This window comes from Rutidosis leptorrhynchoides, chromosome 5, assembly GCF_046630445.1.
Source record: "Rutidosis leptorrhynchoides isolate AG116_Rl617_1_P2 chromosome 5, CSIRO_AGI_Rlap_v1, whole genome shotgun sequence".
NCBI lineage: Eukaryota > Viridiplantae > Streptophyta > Magnoliopsida > Asterales > Asteraceae > Rutidosis > Rutidosis leptorrhynchoides.
In genome coordinates this window covers 5135343-5154262 of record NC_092337.1, presented here as the reverse complement: position 1 = coordinate 5154262, position 18920 = coordinate 5135343, and the positions used below count along the sequence as shown (strand labels likewise).

Sequence of the window (18920 nt, the reverse complement as noted above, 5' to 3'; positions counted from 1 at the left end):
ACGCTTTTAACGTTTGTTAGAATCAAGTACAACTTACGTAACATTGTTAAATCAAAGTGACAACCCAAGTCAAAAAAGACATAGGGACTATGCGAAAAAATTAGGGTAAAGCACTGGGACCACCTACATAATTTTTTCTACCATTAAACGTGAATATAACAAATTTATTTTACCATTATTTGACATCATAGTTAAAATTCATAATTACATTTAGAAAGTATTGTAGTTTTAACAATTAGAAAATCTGGTCAATAAGCACGAACATAAAAGCAAACAGGTTAAGAAGATTTACATTTTACACATGCTCAAAGTAAAGTTGAACGTACACAATCAACTTGGTTTAAACATTTGACCCAAATATACTGCAATCAAGAAAGGGTTGGATTGGAGGTTACTGTTAATTGTCAACAAGCACGTCATGAATTAATTCCCTATCTTATGGTTCAACTCTAGGATTCATGATTTTCAGTCGAAATGCAAAACAAGTTTATGCATACAAATGAAGCCAATAAAATAGATCTAGTACTCCACCTAATTTTACAGTCCATGATTTTCCTTTTCATCTGTCATTTATCTAGCTAGATGATGTGACAACCCGGAAATTTTTGATCAAATTTAAACTTAATCTTTATATGATTTAATGTTTTTGACACGATAAGCAAAGTCTGTAATGTTGAAATCTCAAAAACTTAGAACTGTGGTCATGTATTCATTTACCCTTCGACTGCTCTCAATGATTCACGAATAATTATGTGTAAATAGATATGTATGAATATATACATATGTGTGATTATTAAATTGAGAAATATTAATAAAACATTTAACGGTTTGGTTGATATGAAAATAAGTTATGAAATTATTATATGACTTGAAAACGTTAACAAAGTATTGGATGTATAATACTTTACATGAACGTATTTGTTTCAATATATGTTTAATATATCTATCGACGAAATTAAAAGATAATATCAAATGACTGAATTATCAGATACATTGTGATAGGATTACGAGTCTCTGTTGTGAGGTCCACGTTGATTTGAGAAAATCTTTCCATTTTAACAATATTCGAAAAATGGTAAAGTGAATTACAAGTAAGAACAAATACGTCAATTAACAATAACTGGACAAAGGTTAGTAGAGATTTCTGCCTAACTTTCAATGCAATGATTTCCTCGTGTCTTTGATAAGATAATTATTTAGTTTTCATATTATTGAAAACGTTTATGATATAGGTGAAACCTTTTAAAGAATGAATTTGAATATATACAATAAGTCGAAATGTTAATTGTTAGAACTATATATATACATAACTTGCATCGTGTATTTAAAACGTGTTTATGTATATTAAATTAGTTAAGTAAACGATAGTAACACTCGCTTAAGTGATTCGATTAATATGTAGATAGGATAACTAGTGCGAAGTTAAAATAAACGCTAGTACATAAATGAACTATACTTAGTTAAGTTTTAAAATGAAAACGTTATATGATATAATAATTTCTATTATGTAAACGTTATGTGACAAAACCATTGTTAAATATTTAAATGGTTTTAAATTATATAATGGTCTTTGAAATAAATTTAGTTTTGAAAAATTATATATTATATTATTAAATAAATATTTCGAATTTATATTTCGAAATGAAAGTATATATATATATATATATATATATATATATATATATATATATATTTTACAACGTAATAAGATTTAATATTAATTTTATTTATAAAACGTTTTATTTAAAATAATACTATTATATATATATATGCATATGTATATATAATGAGATGTCGATTTATGGAAGCAAATGACCAAAACATTCAAATGAATAAGTTACACTTTGAGTGGGATAGTTTTTCATTGATTTAAGTCTTGTTATGTATAAAGGTACATTACACGAAACATAAAGTACCATTTTTCTAAGCGTACGAAAATGCGTTCGAGAAACCAGAATCGGGACATAAGTCGCGTGACAACGTACGAGTCATTGGAGCTAAAATTATAAGTTAACTATACACGTAAATTTAATATAATATATAATTAATTATATAAATTAAATATATTATATATAAAATATTAAATCAAAACCGTCGGCACAAGAAGTTAAGCAAATATGAGTTGTGACTAGGGGCCATGCGATCGCATGGATTCCCCTCACAATAGCCATGCGATCGCATGGGTAGGTGGTTAGCTGAAAGTTGTATAAATGATCGATTTCGGTTCCAGTTTCTAATCATCTATCACTCTCTCTCGATAAATATATGAATATATATTATTATTATCATTATTATTATTATTATTATTATTATTATTATTATTATTATTATTAGTGGTATTAATATTGGTATTATTAGTATTAGTTATACATAAAATACTACGACGAGGGTATGCGCGTGTTATTTTAAATGGGTTTTTTGAGCAGGATAGAGCTAAGGAAAACATGGGTTATAGCTATGGAGGTTATGGGTATGATTCGGGGGTATGCTCGTGAGGTAAATCTAGTGTTTATCATCTCCGTCGTGTCTACGTACTTTTCCTGCAATATTGAATCACAATATTGATACGTGAGCATTCATAACTTATCTTTTATATATTAATAGTGTATCCCTGACTAGTGCTCGAGTATATAGGATTATGCATGCTTGTACGCTTAATATTGTCGTTAGATAGTTTATGATGAATCATGAATTTAATACATATGCTACTGGGATAAAGTATATGATGTGCATGTCGTTGGAAAGTTGGCGAAAAATTAATAACTTTTCATTTAGAAAGCTTATGGGTTCGATGAACGAATTAAAATAAATAGTCAATTGAATTATCTATATTTTTAAGTAATATTGTTAAAATAGTTATTATTATTATTATCGACGTTATTATCATCGTTATTATTATTATCTAATAATAATAATTATTATTAATATCATTATCGTTATAAGTATTATTATTAAAAATTGTCATTGTTATTAGTATTACTACCATTATTATCATTAAGATTATTATTAACATTATCATTATTATTATTATTACTATTATTATTATTATTATTATTATTATTATTATTATTATTGTTGTAAATTTAGTAGTTAAATATGGATGGTAATTAGTCAAATATGGATAGTAAAATTTGTACTATATATATGTGCATAATGTAAGTTACAAAAACACACATATACATTAAATACATCACACCTCTCTTCAACCTCTTTCTCTCCTATATCTTCTACAACATATCTCTCTTTTATTGGTTCTTTCAATTTGAATATATTGAACCAGGCCACTAAAGGTAGTTATAAGCCTACTGAAATATAACACGTTATCAGCACGAAGTGCTCCGTATAATCAAGGTTTATCTAAGCAAGCACACGTCACTAATCAAGATAAGAAATTATCTAACTTTTATTAACTTCACTAACATTTATATTTATGTTATTTAAGTTATATATGGTCGGTTATACCGCCTGAATTATATTTCTGTAATCTAACTTTTATTAACTTCACTAACATTTATATTTAAGTTATTTAAGTTATATATGGTCGGTTATACCACCTGAATTATATTTCTGTAATCTAACTTTTATTAACTTCACTAACATTTATATTTATGTTATTTAAGTTATATATGGTCGGTTATACCGCCTGAATTATATTTCTGTAATCTAACTTTCATTAACTTCACTAACATTTATATTTATGTTATTTAAGTTATATATGGTCGGTTATACCGCCTGAATTATATTTTCTGTAATCTAACTCTTATTAACTTCACTAACATTTATATTTATGTTAATAAGACCTCATGATTGTACGCAACACGTCATTTGACAACACGGTACTTTATGTACGCAACACGTCATTTGACAACACGGTACCATGGGTCGAGATTAATTACGATCAATACGAATACGATGGGGTCTTTATATGTTATCTAACATTTATGATTACTTATGCAATTAATCATTATTTATTTCATGCATACTAATGTTTATTCTTAAAAGTAAATCTTAAAAGTTAAAATAAGAAAAAATAGTTTGTATTTTTATTAAAAGTAAATCTTAAAAGTTAAAATAAGAAAAAATAGTTTGTATTTTTATTAAAAGTAAATCTTAAAAGTTAAAATAAGAAAAAGTAGTTTGTATTTTTATTAAAAGTAAATCTTAAAAGTTAAAATAAGAAAAAGTAGTTTGTATTTTTATTAAAAGTAAATCTTAAAAGTTAAAATAAGAAAAAGTAGTTTGTATTTTTATTAAAAGTAAATCTTAAAAGTTAAAATAAGAAAAGTAGTTTGTATTTTTATTAAAAGTAAATCTTAAAAGTTAAAATAAGAAAAGTAGTTTGTATTTTTATTAAAAATAAATCTTAAAAGTTAAAATAAGAAAAAGTAGTTTGTATTTTTATTAAAAGTAAATCTTAAAAGTTAAAATAAGAAAAGTAGTTTGTATTTTTATTAAAAGTAAATCTTAAAAGTTAAAATAAGAAAAAAAAATCTTGTCCTTTATATTACTCATACGCGTTTTGATATAGTGACTTTATTCGTTAACGTCAACTAACGACGTTACAACGGTCATATATACATAACGGTTGTTAACGTCAACTGACGACGTTACAACAACTATATTTTTCAAATATAAAATAAACATCTCCGTTTTCACATTTTCACAAATCAATCTTCATTTTTCAGATTACTACTCTCAAAAAGTTTTTGTAAAAATGATTCACACAAGGATGATTTTTCCTATTGTATTGGTCATATTAACTATCATCATTGTTGCTAATATATCACCGGGTGAACCTATATTCTATCCTGCCCTTGTGGTTTTATTATTTGTAATCATACCATTATTCTGTTGTTTGCTACTTATGAATTTAAAATGATTCTAATTTCATTTTATTATTTGTCTATGAATAGAAGTTGATTATGATTATGATTTATGTTATTCATCTTTTTGATAATAGAAAATGTCGAATTTGAAAAGACTTAAATTTGCTCATTTAGAACAAGTGGGAACAACTACTTAACATGGGTTATGAATGTAGAAAAATATCTCGAATCAAACGGTATTTTAGAAACCCTGAATGAAAATAACAATTATTCCGAACAAGAGAAAGCAATAGTAAGTATTTTTCTTAGCAAACATATTGACGAGTCCTTAGAATCTACATATTATATGATCGAAAATCCAAGTGTATTATGGAAAATACTCAAAGATAGATACGATATTAATTATCAAAAAAAAATATAAAAAATAATAATAACGGTGATCCATGAAAGAATAAAATTAAAGATATTAGTAAACGCTCTTATAAGAATTTCGGAGATTCTTATTAATAATCTGGTAACGTGGATCATCAGTCTAGTATTTCTTGAATACATGAACATCTTGTTTAGCTCTACAAATAAGTCCCAAAAGAAAAGAAAACGAGAGTGAATCTGTTGACAAATCTTGATTAAATTAACCCCGAGCTACCTTGAGACTTGAATGGTTTGAATTTTCTAAGATGCCTAGTTTTTTTATGTATCACTCATAAATAAATGGTTTTAGACCATAACGCATATGTTTTATTAAGTGTTATCTTTTATGTACTTCAGATTATAACTTGTTTGCAGGTAATATAATTTGATTATCTTGCTGAAATATAACTCATTATTTGCTTATCTTATTTGAAGTTTTAGTATGAATCCTGCAGAAATACAACATCAATTAAATGGTAAAGACCTATGTATTGCAGATAGTAGTAACATACACACTATGATCAAATCTAAGAAATATTTCATTGATTTAAATCAAATGAAGAAATTATAAATACTATATCAGCTCTTGCAAACTTGATATAAGAAACGAAAAAGGCAAAATTTCATATTACCAAATGGTACGAATTTTTTGGTAAACAATGTCTTGTTTTCTCCCAAATCAAAGAGAAATTTGTTAAGTTTCTCTGATATATATCATAATGGATATGATTATCAGTCAATGATAATCGAAAATGAGAAATATCTATGTAGCACCGAAAAGCGCATAGGATTAAAAGCGCATATGATAAAAAGTGCATATGATGAAAAGCGCAGCGCATATGATTAAAAGCGCATATGATAAAAAGCGCATATGATGAAAAGCGCATCGCATATAATTAAAAGCGCATATAATGAAAAGTGCATATAACGAAAAGCGTAGCACATATGATTAAAAGCGCATATGGTGAAAATGATATATGATGAAAAGCACATATGGTGATTAATGAAAATCACATATGGTGATTAATGAAAAGCACATATAGTGATTAATGAAAAGCACATATAGTGATTAACGAAAAACACATATGGTGATTAATGAAAATCACATATGGCGATTAATGAAAAGCACATTGAGAAATAATCACCAATGTTTCTTGAAAGAATTCAAGGGTATATATATGGACCAATTCATCCATCATGTGGACCATTTTTCTAATAGACGCATCTAACGCATGGTCTCATGTTTGTGTGTTATCAAGCCATAATATGGCATTTGCAAAGTTTCTTGCACAAATTATTAAATTAAGAACACATTATTCTGATTACATAATTAAAAGGATGAGACTTGATAATGCTGGTGAGTTAACATCTCAAGCTTTTAATGATTATTATATGTCTACAAGGATTGTTGTTGAACATCCAGTTGCTCATGTGCATACACAAAATTGGTTTAGCTGAATCAATAGATAAACGCTTACAGCTAATAACTAGACAATTAGAAATGAGTACAAAACTCTCAATATTTATATGGGGACATGTAAATTTACATGATGTGACATTAATTCGCATTAAATCAAGTGCAAGTTATAAATATTCTCCATTACCAACTTAATTTTGGTGGAGACCAAATATTTTCCATCTTAGAACATTTGGTTGTGCAGTGTATTTTTAATTGAACAACCACAACAAATGGTTCCTCAAAGAAGGATTGAAATATATGTTAGATATGAAACATCTTCAATCATAAGATATATTAAACCTATGACGGGTGATATTTTTACAGCAAGTTTTGTCGATTGTCACTTTAATGAAACATTTTTCCCTATATTAGGGGGAGAAATGAAATATAAATAAAATGATGTTTCATGGTGTGAACATCAATTAAGGAATATTGATCATCGCACAAAAGAATGCGAAAAGAAAGTTCAAATATAATGCATATGCAAGAACTTGCAAATTAATTACTTTATGCATTTAAAGATAAAAAAAATAAGTGACTAAATCATATATACCAGCAGTAAATGCTTCAGCTAGAATTGAAATTACAAAAGCTGGCAATAATGTCACTCATGAGTCTTTGCTACGGCAGAAACGTGGGAGACCAATTGGTTCCAAAGATAAAAATCCTCGAAAAAGAAAATCAGCTGATAATGAGGTAAAAGAAAGTGTTCAACAAGAACCACAAATCAATACTCCTTCTGCAGAGGATATTGATAAATGTAAATACATAAATTGCAATAAATTATGCAATATTATGAAACTGAAATGAAATGAAAAATCTTGATGAGATATTTTCATATAATGTTACAATGACATCATGAATAAAGATGATGATCTGGAACCAAAATCTGTCATTGAATATCAAAATAGTCGTGATTGAACTCAACGGAAAGGAGCAATACGAGCTGAATTAGAATCGCTCAATAAAAGAAAAGTTTTTGGATCAATCGTTATCACTTTTAAAGATGTGAAACAATGGGATACAAATGAATTTTTATCCGAAAAGAAATGTGCACATGAAGTTACAAGGCAAAACTAGACTTGTAACTCAAGATTTCCCACAAAGACCAGAAATGAATTAGGAGAAAAACTTATCCTCCTATAATGAATATAATTACTTATTAGATACTTAATCAACCTGGTAGTTATTTAAATACATCTCATGGATGTTGTTACTACTTATCTGTATGGATCACTTAATAGTGATATATATATGAATATACCTGAAGGGTTAAGGTATCATAAGCATTTAATGCAAAACCCAAGGGAATATATTCCATTAAATCACAAAGATTTCTAAATGGGTTTATACAATCGGGACGTATGTGGTATAATCGATTAAATTACTACTTGATAAGAAAAGGGTATACATATAAACTTATTTGCACGTGTGTTTTATAAAAACAATGTTCGGATATGTGATCATAGCTGTTTATATCAATTATCTTAAATAAACAAATCTATGAAGCCATTCAACTTCTAAAGAAATATTTTAAAATAAAAAAAAACAAGTATTACGTTGATTTACATATTGAGCATATAACTAATGACTTACTTATATATCAAACAACTTATACCGAAAAGATTTTAAAATATTTTAATATGGACAAGACAAAAACCATTAAGTACTCATATGGTTGTTAGATCTTAATATTGATACTAATCCATTTCATCCTCTAGAAGATCATGAAGATCTTCTTGGTTCAGAAGTTTCATATTTTAGTGCAATTGGGGCTCTTATGTATCTTACAAATTATACAAGATCTGACATTTCTTTGCAGTTAATTTGTTGACAAGGTTCAGCTCAGCCCCTACCAAAAGACATTGGAATGGGATCAAACAAATAGTTTGATACCTTCGGGGAACTACTGATTTATAATTATTTTATTCTAACAACTCGAAACAAGATTTGTTTGGTTATACAGATGCAGATTATTTATCTGATCTACATAAAGTTAAATCTCAAACTGAATATGTATTCCTAAATGGAGGCACCGCAATATCATGACGTTCTCAAAACAAACACTTGTTGCAACATCATCAAATCATGCCGAAGTGATTGCATTACATGAAGCTACTCGGGAATGATTTTAGTTAAGATCAATAATACAAATCATTATTGATTCTTGTGGACTAGAACGCTATAAAAGCCCAACAACTATCTATGAAGATAATACAGCTTACATAGTACAAATGAAAGAAGAGTATCGAAAATGACAGAACAAAACATAAATGCTGACGAGGCGCTAAAGCTATAAACGGTCTTAACGGTCATAAGTTTGATGGAAAAGAATGGTATATTGGTAAGGTTCAGAAAAAGAATGAAAGGGAATAGGAATTGAAACAACAGTTTGAGCAAACCATGAAGGAGACTGTAGACAAATCACAAGGGTCAAACTTGTACATAAAAGATTTAGATGATACAGTTTCAGATGAAAACCTCAGATTCTTCTCATATACTCAAGATCTCGTAAAAGACAACCAGATTAAAATGAGATACGTTCAATCAACAACTCTGCTGATCTTTATACCAAAGCACTGTCAATCGCTGTTTTCAAAACATACGTTCACAATATTAGCATGAGGCAAGTTCAAAAGATGTGACGACTCAGCGTTGTCTACTTGAGGGGGAGTCAACTCTATGCTGCACTCTTTTTCCCTTAGCTAAAGTTTTATCCCACTGGGTTTTCTTTAGCAAGGTTTTTAACGAGACAGTATTAATTGCTCTTTAAAAAAAATTACCATCCAAGGGGGAGTGTTGTAAATTTAGTAGTTAAATATGGATGGTAATTAGTCAAATATGGATAGTAAAATTTGTACTATATATATGTGCATAATGTAAGTTACAAAAACACACATATACATTAAATACATCACACCTCTCTTCAACCTCTTTCTCTCCTATATCTTCTACAACACATCTCTCTTTTATTGGTTCTTTCAATTTGAATATATTGAACCAGGCCACTAAAGGTAGTTATAAGCCTACTGAAATATAACAATTATTATTATTATTATTATTGTTATTATCATCATTAAAATAGTTATTAGTATTATCATTAATATTATTATAATATTTATTAATATTAGTATTATCTAATTATTATGACTACTAATATTATCATTATTATGAATGCGATATAAAAGAGGACTAAAAGCTATTAAACAAATCGATTAAGAAATAATGAGTATAAGTATCATGATGAAATTGAAATATTGTAAGATATCAATTTAGATAAAAATATCGTTTTCATTATTTTTATCATTATTATTATTATTAAAAGTTTTATTAATATTAAAACTATCATTTTTACTAAAATTATCATTTTTAATAGAAATATCATTGCTATTATAAAATATCATTATTATTATTTTAGTATTATTATTATTAAAAATTATCATTTTGAATAGAATTATTATTTTTATAAAATATTATTATTATTACTGTTAAAATTAAAAAGTATCATTATTATTAAAATTATCATGATTAGAATTATCATTTTATCATAATTAATATCATCATGAGTAAATATAAATATTGTTATTATTAGTAGTAGAATAATAATTATTATTACAAAATAATACAACTTTTAATTATTATTATTATTATCAATATTATTTTATCAAATGAAATTGTGATACAAAGATATTTTACCACACGTGATATAATTACATTAATAATACATACCGCTATATTTTCTGATATTGAGTGAACTTTATAAATTTTACTACTTAAGATATATAAAAGTATATTTCTATCATATATAAATTTTAATATAAATTTTTATTTATTAATAAATGACTTGTATTATTTACTCTAATAAAATCTGATAAATATATGTAAATATATAAAACGACTACATTTAAGTTATATAATAAACATATATAGATTTTGGAAGTCATTTTTGGATTAGATGACTTTTGTTAACTTTTGCATGACGGATCTCGAGCATTAGGATTGTGATACACTATGACTTGACCTAAATTGTTAGACAAATATTGACCAACATACAAATATATATATACTTAATATAGGTTCGTGAATCCGAGGCCAACCTTGCACTTGTTCATTGCCGTCATATGCATAATTACTACGAAATACAGTATTGTGAGTTTCATTACTCCCTTTTTAAATGCTTTTGCAATATATATTTTTGGGACTGAGAATACATGCTCTTTTATAAATGTTTTACGAAATAGACACAAGTAATCGAAACTACATTCTATGGTTGAATGATCGAAGTCGAATATGCCCCTTTTAGTCTGGTAATCTAAGAATTAGGGAACTGGCCCCTAATTGACGCGAATCCTAAAGATAGATCTATCGGGCCCAATGAGCCCCATCCAAAGTACTGGATGCTTTAGTACTTCGAATTTATCATGTCCGAAGGGAGTCCCGGAATGATGGGGATATTCTATATGCATCTTGTTAAGGTCGATTACCAGGTGTTCACCATATGAATGATTTTTTCTCTATGTATGAGATGTATATTTATGAGAAATGAAAATGAAAATCTTGTGGTCTATAAAATGATGGAAATGAATATTGATGATAAACTAATGAACTCACCAAACTTTTAGTTGACACTTTTAAGCATGTTTATTCTCAGGTTTGAAAGAAATCTTTCGATGTGCTTTTGCTCATTTTAGAGATATTACTTGGAGTCATTCATGGAATATTTCAAAAGACGTTGCATTCAAGTCATTGAGTTCAATAAAGATTATTACTAAGTAAATGACAGATTAGGTCATTTATAGTTTGGATGTTATGGAATGGTATGCATGACTGTCAACTTTCGATGTAATGAAAGTTTGTCTTTTAAAAATGAATGCAATGTTTGTAAAATTTATCATATAGAGGTCAAATACCTCGCGATGTAACCATATGTTATTGTATTCGTCCTTATGGATTAGGACGGGTCTCTACAGATGACGTGGACTGTTTGGATCTGCTGCATTCTCGGGTTCCTTATTACCAGTTGAATTAGTCGACACTTGAGAGGAGTTTCTATCTCTCAAAGAGGGAAGATTATTAGCAGCAGCATTTGAAGACATTGCAGATCGAATGGCTATTGGTAACTTCAATTTGGTATTCGGCCCCACCTCATTGCTACTACTACTACTCTCTTGTTTCTTTGGTAGACCACAAAAAAAAAAAAAAAAATAGGTTAAGTTGTAGAAGAAGGAAAAAATATCGAAAAGTCAATGATACCCCTTCTTATTATAGATGTAATGGAATATTTTAACAGAAGTTAGTTGCAGGGACTAGCGCCATACGTTTTAAAAACCACGGGGACAATCTATATAATTTTAAAAAGATAGGGATTGTAATACCTCTCAAAATTAATACTATAACTTTAATAATATTAAAGACAAATATTTTGAGATAAGAAATAATTCATAAGTAATAATTACATTTAATCTTAAGTTTACTATAATTATTAACTAATTCTAAGTTTGTTTAACAATAAATATATAACGACCCGTCCTAATCCATCTGGACGAATACATTACATTTGGTTACATCGCGAGGTATTTGAACTCTATAGGATACATTTTACAAACATTACATTCGTTTTTAAAAGACAAACTTTCTTTACATCGAAAGTTGACGATATGCATACCATTTCATAATATATCCAACTATAATTGACTTAATAATAATCCCGATTAACTCAACGACTCGAATGCAACGTCTTTTGAAATATGTCATGAATGACTCCAATTAATATCTCTAAAATGAGCAAATGCACAGCGAAAGATTTCTTTCATACCTGAGAATAAACATGCTTTATAGTGTCAACCAAAAGGTTGGTGAGTTCATTAGTTTATCATCAATAATCATTTCCATCATTTTAATAGACCACAAGATTTTAGATATTTAATTGTACACGTAACCCGAGTACATAATGACACGTGTAACCCGCGAATTAAAATTCATTTATATGGTGAACGCTTGATAACCGACTTAACTTTAATGCATAGAATCTCCCCAAACAGAACCTCTCATCTGTATAATAATAATAATCTCGAAGTACTAAAGCATCCGTACCCCGGATGGGACTTGTCGAGGTCCAAAGATATATCTTTAGGATTCGCGTCAATTAGGGGCCATACCCGTTTCCTAATTATTAGTTTACCAAGCTAAAAAGGGGTGATATTCAATATTCATAATCCAGCCATAGAATGTAGTTTATGATCACTTGTGTCTATTTCGTAAAACATTAGTAAAATCAGCGCATGTATTCTCAGTCCCAAAAATATATATAAAAAGGGAGTAATGAAACTCACTTAATGTATTTTGTAGTAAAAATACATATGACGACATTGAACAATGCAGGGTTGTCCTCGGATTCACGAACCTATATCATTCGTATATATTTATTAAACCATGTATTTGTAATTGAGCAAGTCTACTTTGAAATAAGCTTGTGTTAATATAAGTTTTACACATTTTGTATTGTATATCTATACTAAATCGTACTTTTCTGTCAAAATAAGTTTGCTTTGAGAATAAGTTATATCGAAAATAAGTTCTTTTTGTATAATGTATTTGCATGTCATACTATACTCTTGCGTTTGTTATATCCGTTCACTGGGCTTTGGCTCAGTCGTATTCCGTTTTCTTTCTTATACGACAGGTATTCAGTGGGCTTTGGGATCGAGAGAAGAGTGTAGATTTGAAGTGGACTTAGCACCTTTGCCTTGGAATTTTGTAAAGCTTTAGTCATTTTGGTTTAACGTCCGTTTTCTTTAGCTTTGACTTTGGTTTGACTTTGAATAAGATTAACGCCATTTTGCCTTATAAGGTATTTTTATACGATTTATTAGAGTTTTGTAAGTTAAAGGTGTTACAGGAATTATCGGTATAATTTTGGATAAACCACAGGAACCAATAGTATAATTAACTCTTTGATAAACAATAATATTGCTTTAACGGCTAATATGTTAATTAAGGGAATAGAACTTGTAGAACTTGCAATTGATAACAAATTCTTGCTACCTACTTTTTTGCAAATAAAACGTTTATTTAGACAACTCCTTACGTTTTCATATATGGAAACTCTATGTACTATATATACGAACCCTTACACACGAACCCTTATTACTCCGTATCACTTTATTATCTTAATTTCTCCCTTTAAAGTCTAAACCCCTACAATTCGTTTCTTTTTTCATAAGAATCAGATAACGTCGACAATGGTGGTATCAGAAAGCCCAGGGAAGTTTAACGGTGGCAGTCTCCCAAGACCCCGAATTTACACCAACATCATATACAATTCAGATCGGGCTGACACACCCCTTCCAGTACTTGACCCGTTGATGTCGTGGGCAGAAGAAGCTCATGCTCATTGGCCAATGGGCGCTTTATCTTTTCATCGTAATCGTCTTCAAGGTCGGAGTCCGTCACCACCTCCTGCACCAATTGCAAGCAAGCGAAGAAGACGGTGTGTTGGATTAGTTGACGATGATGAGGAAAGTAAAGTTGGTATGAAGTGGCTTGTGAAAAAGTTATCATTCGATCTAGTCGAGAATGAAAAAGAACAAGCCGGGTGAAGTTGAGACGACGATTGCCTCAATCAAGGACTCGCACGCAGTTAAATTTTAGCTTTAGTATATTGATTGAAACAATGGTACTCCGTATATGTTTTTATTGGATTATTACTGCTTATCTAGTCTGTAATTTTTAGCGTTGTTGGGGTCCAGGGGGATTTAATTATGTTATATGATTGTTTGCTCTACATGCTTATGAATTAACGGTATGCTATGTTTCTTTGTTGTAATTTGCTACCAATGCTTTATCCTTGTATTTTAAATATGGTGTAGTTTAAGTTTATACCCGAGATTGTATGTGTAGGTATATAATCAAGCTTTAATCATGTAATGAACTAAAAAGTATTTACAGTTTATTTATAAAACCATTCATAATTTATAACAATGATAATGAGCTCTGATACACTCCTTCCATTCCGAAAAAAAAGTCCACATTACTTTAAATCCTAATTAACCACACAGGTTTCCTTGAGTGGCCACCGAGATGCCCAATAAAGCACACCACCCGGGTTCAATTTCTGACTATGCAAAATTGTTCAAAAAGGAAGTGTGACTAGAAGGTGCACATAATGCGCAATTCACCCGGTACCAAGTCTCGCGCTCGGGAAACTTCATTACCCGAGATTTTACCTTCTATGGGGAGCCAATGTGCTCGTTCACATAAGAGAGTTTCCCCACTTACCAAAAAAAAAAAAAAAAAAAAAAAATTTAACTCCTAATTTCATCTCTCATTTATTTTGTTTAGAAAATTAATTATAACATCTTATTAAATGAAGGACAAAATGGACAATTTACTTACATATCTTGAGTTATAAGAATGTTGTTCGTGGACGCATTTTTCAGGATTGAAGGAGTACTTTTTTCCATTTTTACTACAAATTAAAAAATAGAATAGAATAAATCATATAAAATATCCTAAGGCTCATTTATATTAGGCCATTTCCGACCTCTGACGCCTGACGGTGATATCACGGACAGTTGTGTACTTTTTGGTTAAAAAGTGCAATCTGACTGTGATTTGGCGCTGACATTTTTAGCTGTTGTGTCAGTTTTTTGTGTTAAATATTGAGTTAGGGTGATGTAGTAAAATTTGATTGAAATTGAGTGGGAAAAATTAATTAATAATAAAATACATATTTTAATTAAATGTGGAAAATTAGGTGATTGGCCAAAGCAAAACTCACTCACAGTTGCAAATCCGTCATGTAGGCGAATGACAGATGGAGCTAAAACTAACTGACACCATGTTAGAGGCCGTCAGTTTCTGTACACATCATCTGACAGGGGAAACTAACGGAGGGTTGGAAATGATTTTATGAAGGATTAAAAAGCCACGCATTTTTTAATTATATAATCCGTAAATACATCAACTTAATGACTATTTTATTGAATATGTACAAACTTAAAAAAAGTAAACTTAAATATTAAAGGTATATATGTTTATTTATTATTGTGAGACTTTTTTGCTCTATTGGTCCTTCAATTATACACGAAATTGCAATCCGAGTCTCTCAAGTTTTTTTTTGGATTTTCGAGTCCTTAAAATTGAAAATTTTTGCAATCCGAGTCCCTCCGTCAGTTTTCCGTCTAAATTAGCCGTTAACCCTTGACATGTGGCATGCATGTGAGGGTAAAATCGTCTTTTTACTCTTTTCTTCGGCTTTTTTGCTCCGTTGGTCCTTCGTTTATAGACAAAATTGCAATCTGAGTCCCTCAAGTTTTTTGTTTTGTTTTGTTTTTTTTTTATTTTTTTTTTTTTGGAAGGCCAAGTATAATATATTGTATATATGAATTAAAGGTACCAAAGAGGACTCATACTTGAGAATAGTATGAGTCGAAATAAACACAAAGGTTACAAAGTACACGGAAACATTAAGCCTATACAACAACTAAATCACGTGTGAGCATCGTAGTAACTTGGAGACGAAAACCATTGTAGCCATTCAAGTGTTTTGTTTTTCGAGCGATTGGAAACCCATTCGAAGGTGCGGACTTGTATCTCTTGGAAAGCTAGTGGACCCGTCAATTGTGAGTTTCGGAATAATTTACAATTTCAATTTTGCCATATGACATAGGCGCTAACCCAAATACATGCTTGCGAATATAAGTTTGGACCCAACGATTCTCAACTATGAGTCATTTTTATACCTTGTAACCTTTGCCGTGTACTTTGTAACATTTGTGTTTATTTCGACTCATACTATTCTCAACTATGAGTCCTTTTTGTACCTTTAATTCATATATATAATATATTATGTTTGGCTCCTTAAAAAAAAATTGAGGGACTCGGATTGCAATTTTGTCTATAAACGAAGGATCAAAGGAGCAAAAAAGTCGAAGAAAAGAGTAAAAAGACGATTTTACCCTCACATGCATGGCACATGTCAAGGGTTAACGGCTAATTTAGACGGCAAACTGACGGAGGGACTCGGATTGCAAAATTTTGCAATTTTAAGGACTCGAAAATCCAAAAAAAACTTGAGGGACTCGAATTGCAATTTCGTGTATAATTGAAGGACCAACGGGGCAAAAAAGTCCACAATAACGACAATTTTAATTCGATCACGTAACTTTATAAAAGTAAATATAACAAAAAGTTACTCTATTTTACCATTATTTGATATCATAGTTAAAACTTAAAAGTCATAGTTATATTTTGAAAGTATTCTAGTTTTTCTTTTCATTTTTTCAAAAATAACAAAAACTTTTTACAAAAACGAAAAAAGTCTTCGAAAAGAAAACGGAATTAACAAGATACGAGTGGAAACCCGGATGAGGCTCGTACCAAAAAAGCGGCTAATATACGAAATACCTATACTGAGCCTCATCTAACCTAAACCGAAACAAAAGCAAATTACTAACTAAAACAAACGAGCCAAAAAGCCCAAAGTATTCTAGTTTTACCAAAATCTGGTCAATAAACACAAACAGAACAACATACAGGTTTAGAATGTTTACATTTTACACATGCTCAAAGTAAAGTTGAACGTACACAATCAACTTGGTTAAGCAATCATAAACATTTGACCCAAATAGACTGCAACCAAGAAAGGATTGGATTGGAGGTTACTGTCAATTGTCAACAAGCACGTCATGAATTAATTCTCTATCTTATGGTTCAACTCTAGGATTCATGATTTTCAGTCGAAATGCAAAACAAGTTTATACATACAAATGAAGCCAATAAAACAGATCTAGTACTCCACCTAATTTTACAGTCCATGATTTTCCTTTTCATCTGTCGTTTGTCTAGCAAGATGACGTGGACTGTTTGGAGCTACTGCATTCTCGGTTTCCTTATTACCAGTTGAATTAGTCGACACTTGAGAGGAGTTTCTATCTCTCAAAGGGGGAAGATTATTAGCAGCATCATTTAAAGACATTGCAGATCAAATGGCTCTTGGTAACTTCAATTTGCTATTCGGCCCCACCTCGCTTGTAACAATAGTTGGGCGGCTCCTAAAATAGTAAACGAGATCCAAGTAAAATCGTTTGAATGGATTAACAATCGTTCCAATCTAAAACCAATCGAGTGGCTTCAATGGCTCCTTCATCGGATCACGTTATGCTTCCCTCATCAAAACAGTCGTGATCCGGGTTGATTAGCTTCATATGTTCCTATTATGTCGTGTATATTTGTGTATGTTTGAGTCTGTATCGTACTTCCTGTATATTCTATATGTGGGTTGCAAAGGCTAAATTGCTCCCATTCACACTCCATGTAAATGTTTGTGTTCTTTTAATATAATTGTTGCTTTTAAAAAAAAAAAAATTATATTATGTATTGCTTGTTTTAATAGTATAAAAATCTTGAAAATTAAAAAGATTTTAATTAATTTAATTTTGATTGAAAATTGTACAAATTCTTCTATCTTTGTTCTTTAATTTAATTCATGATTCCAATAAAATTATTTTATTCTATCAAATATTAAATTATTATCATTTTAATTTACATTGGTTAAAATCTTCTATTTCAAAGTAATAAAAAATAACAATAATCAATTAATAATAACCTAACTTTGATAAATAAATAAAAAAACGTACTCCCTATTGTTACTTTGATAAATAAATAAGAAAAAATATCATGGTTGGTCCCCAACGTTCGTCCAAACAATCAAGATGGGACCTACTGCTACTACTACTACTACTACTACTGCTGCTACTACTACTACTGTTGCTGCTCCTCTTGCTGCTGCTGCTGCTCCTCCTCCTACTGCTGCTGCTCCTCCTGCGCTGTCGCCGCCGCCGTCGGCACTGCTGCCGCTGCTGCCGCCTTGTTTCAATCTAGTTATCGTTTGTTCCTCCGCTTCTTGTACATCACATCACATTCTCAAACGGTCGAATTCTTGTATCAATTCCTCGACACTTGATGTGCGTTGACGAAGGTTGTGATAGTTGAGAAACGTTTCTTGCTTGAAATTTGTTGGAAGAAATTTACCCCGCAAAAGCTTCTTCATTTTATCCCATGTTTCAACCTTTGACTTTCGATTCAATGCTCTGTTTCTCTTTACGTTATCCCACCACAAATAGGCATGTTAGCGCAATTTAATGGCTACCAACTTGACTTTAGGGTGATCGGGTATGTCTTGTAACACCCCGTTTTCCCCGTATATGATTTATAGGTGTATT

The 18920-nt window shown here is 29.9% G+C and overlaps 1 protein-coding gene across 1 annotated transcript; it reads left to right on the top strand.

The window, feature by feature from the left end:
• Positions 1-13937: 13937 nt before the first annotated feature.
• LOC139847303 (uncharacterized) lies at positions 13938-14294 on the top strand. The gene has a single exon (XM_071836977.1). The coding sequence runs from the start codon at positions 13938-13940 to the stop codon at positions 14292-14294; it is 357 nt and encodes a 118-aa protein (XP_071693078.1).
• Positions 14295-18920: the final 4626 nt, after the last annotated feature.

What these genes read in the sequence shown, in the direction of transcription:
- LOC139847303 (XM_071836977.1), top strand. Translation starts at nt 13,938, where the DNA reads ATGGTGGTATCAGAAAGCCCAGGGAAGTTTAACGGTGGCAGTCTCCCA.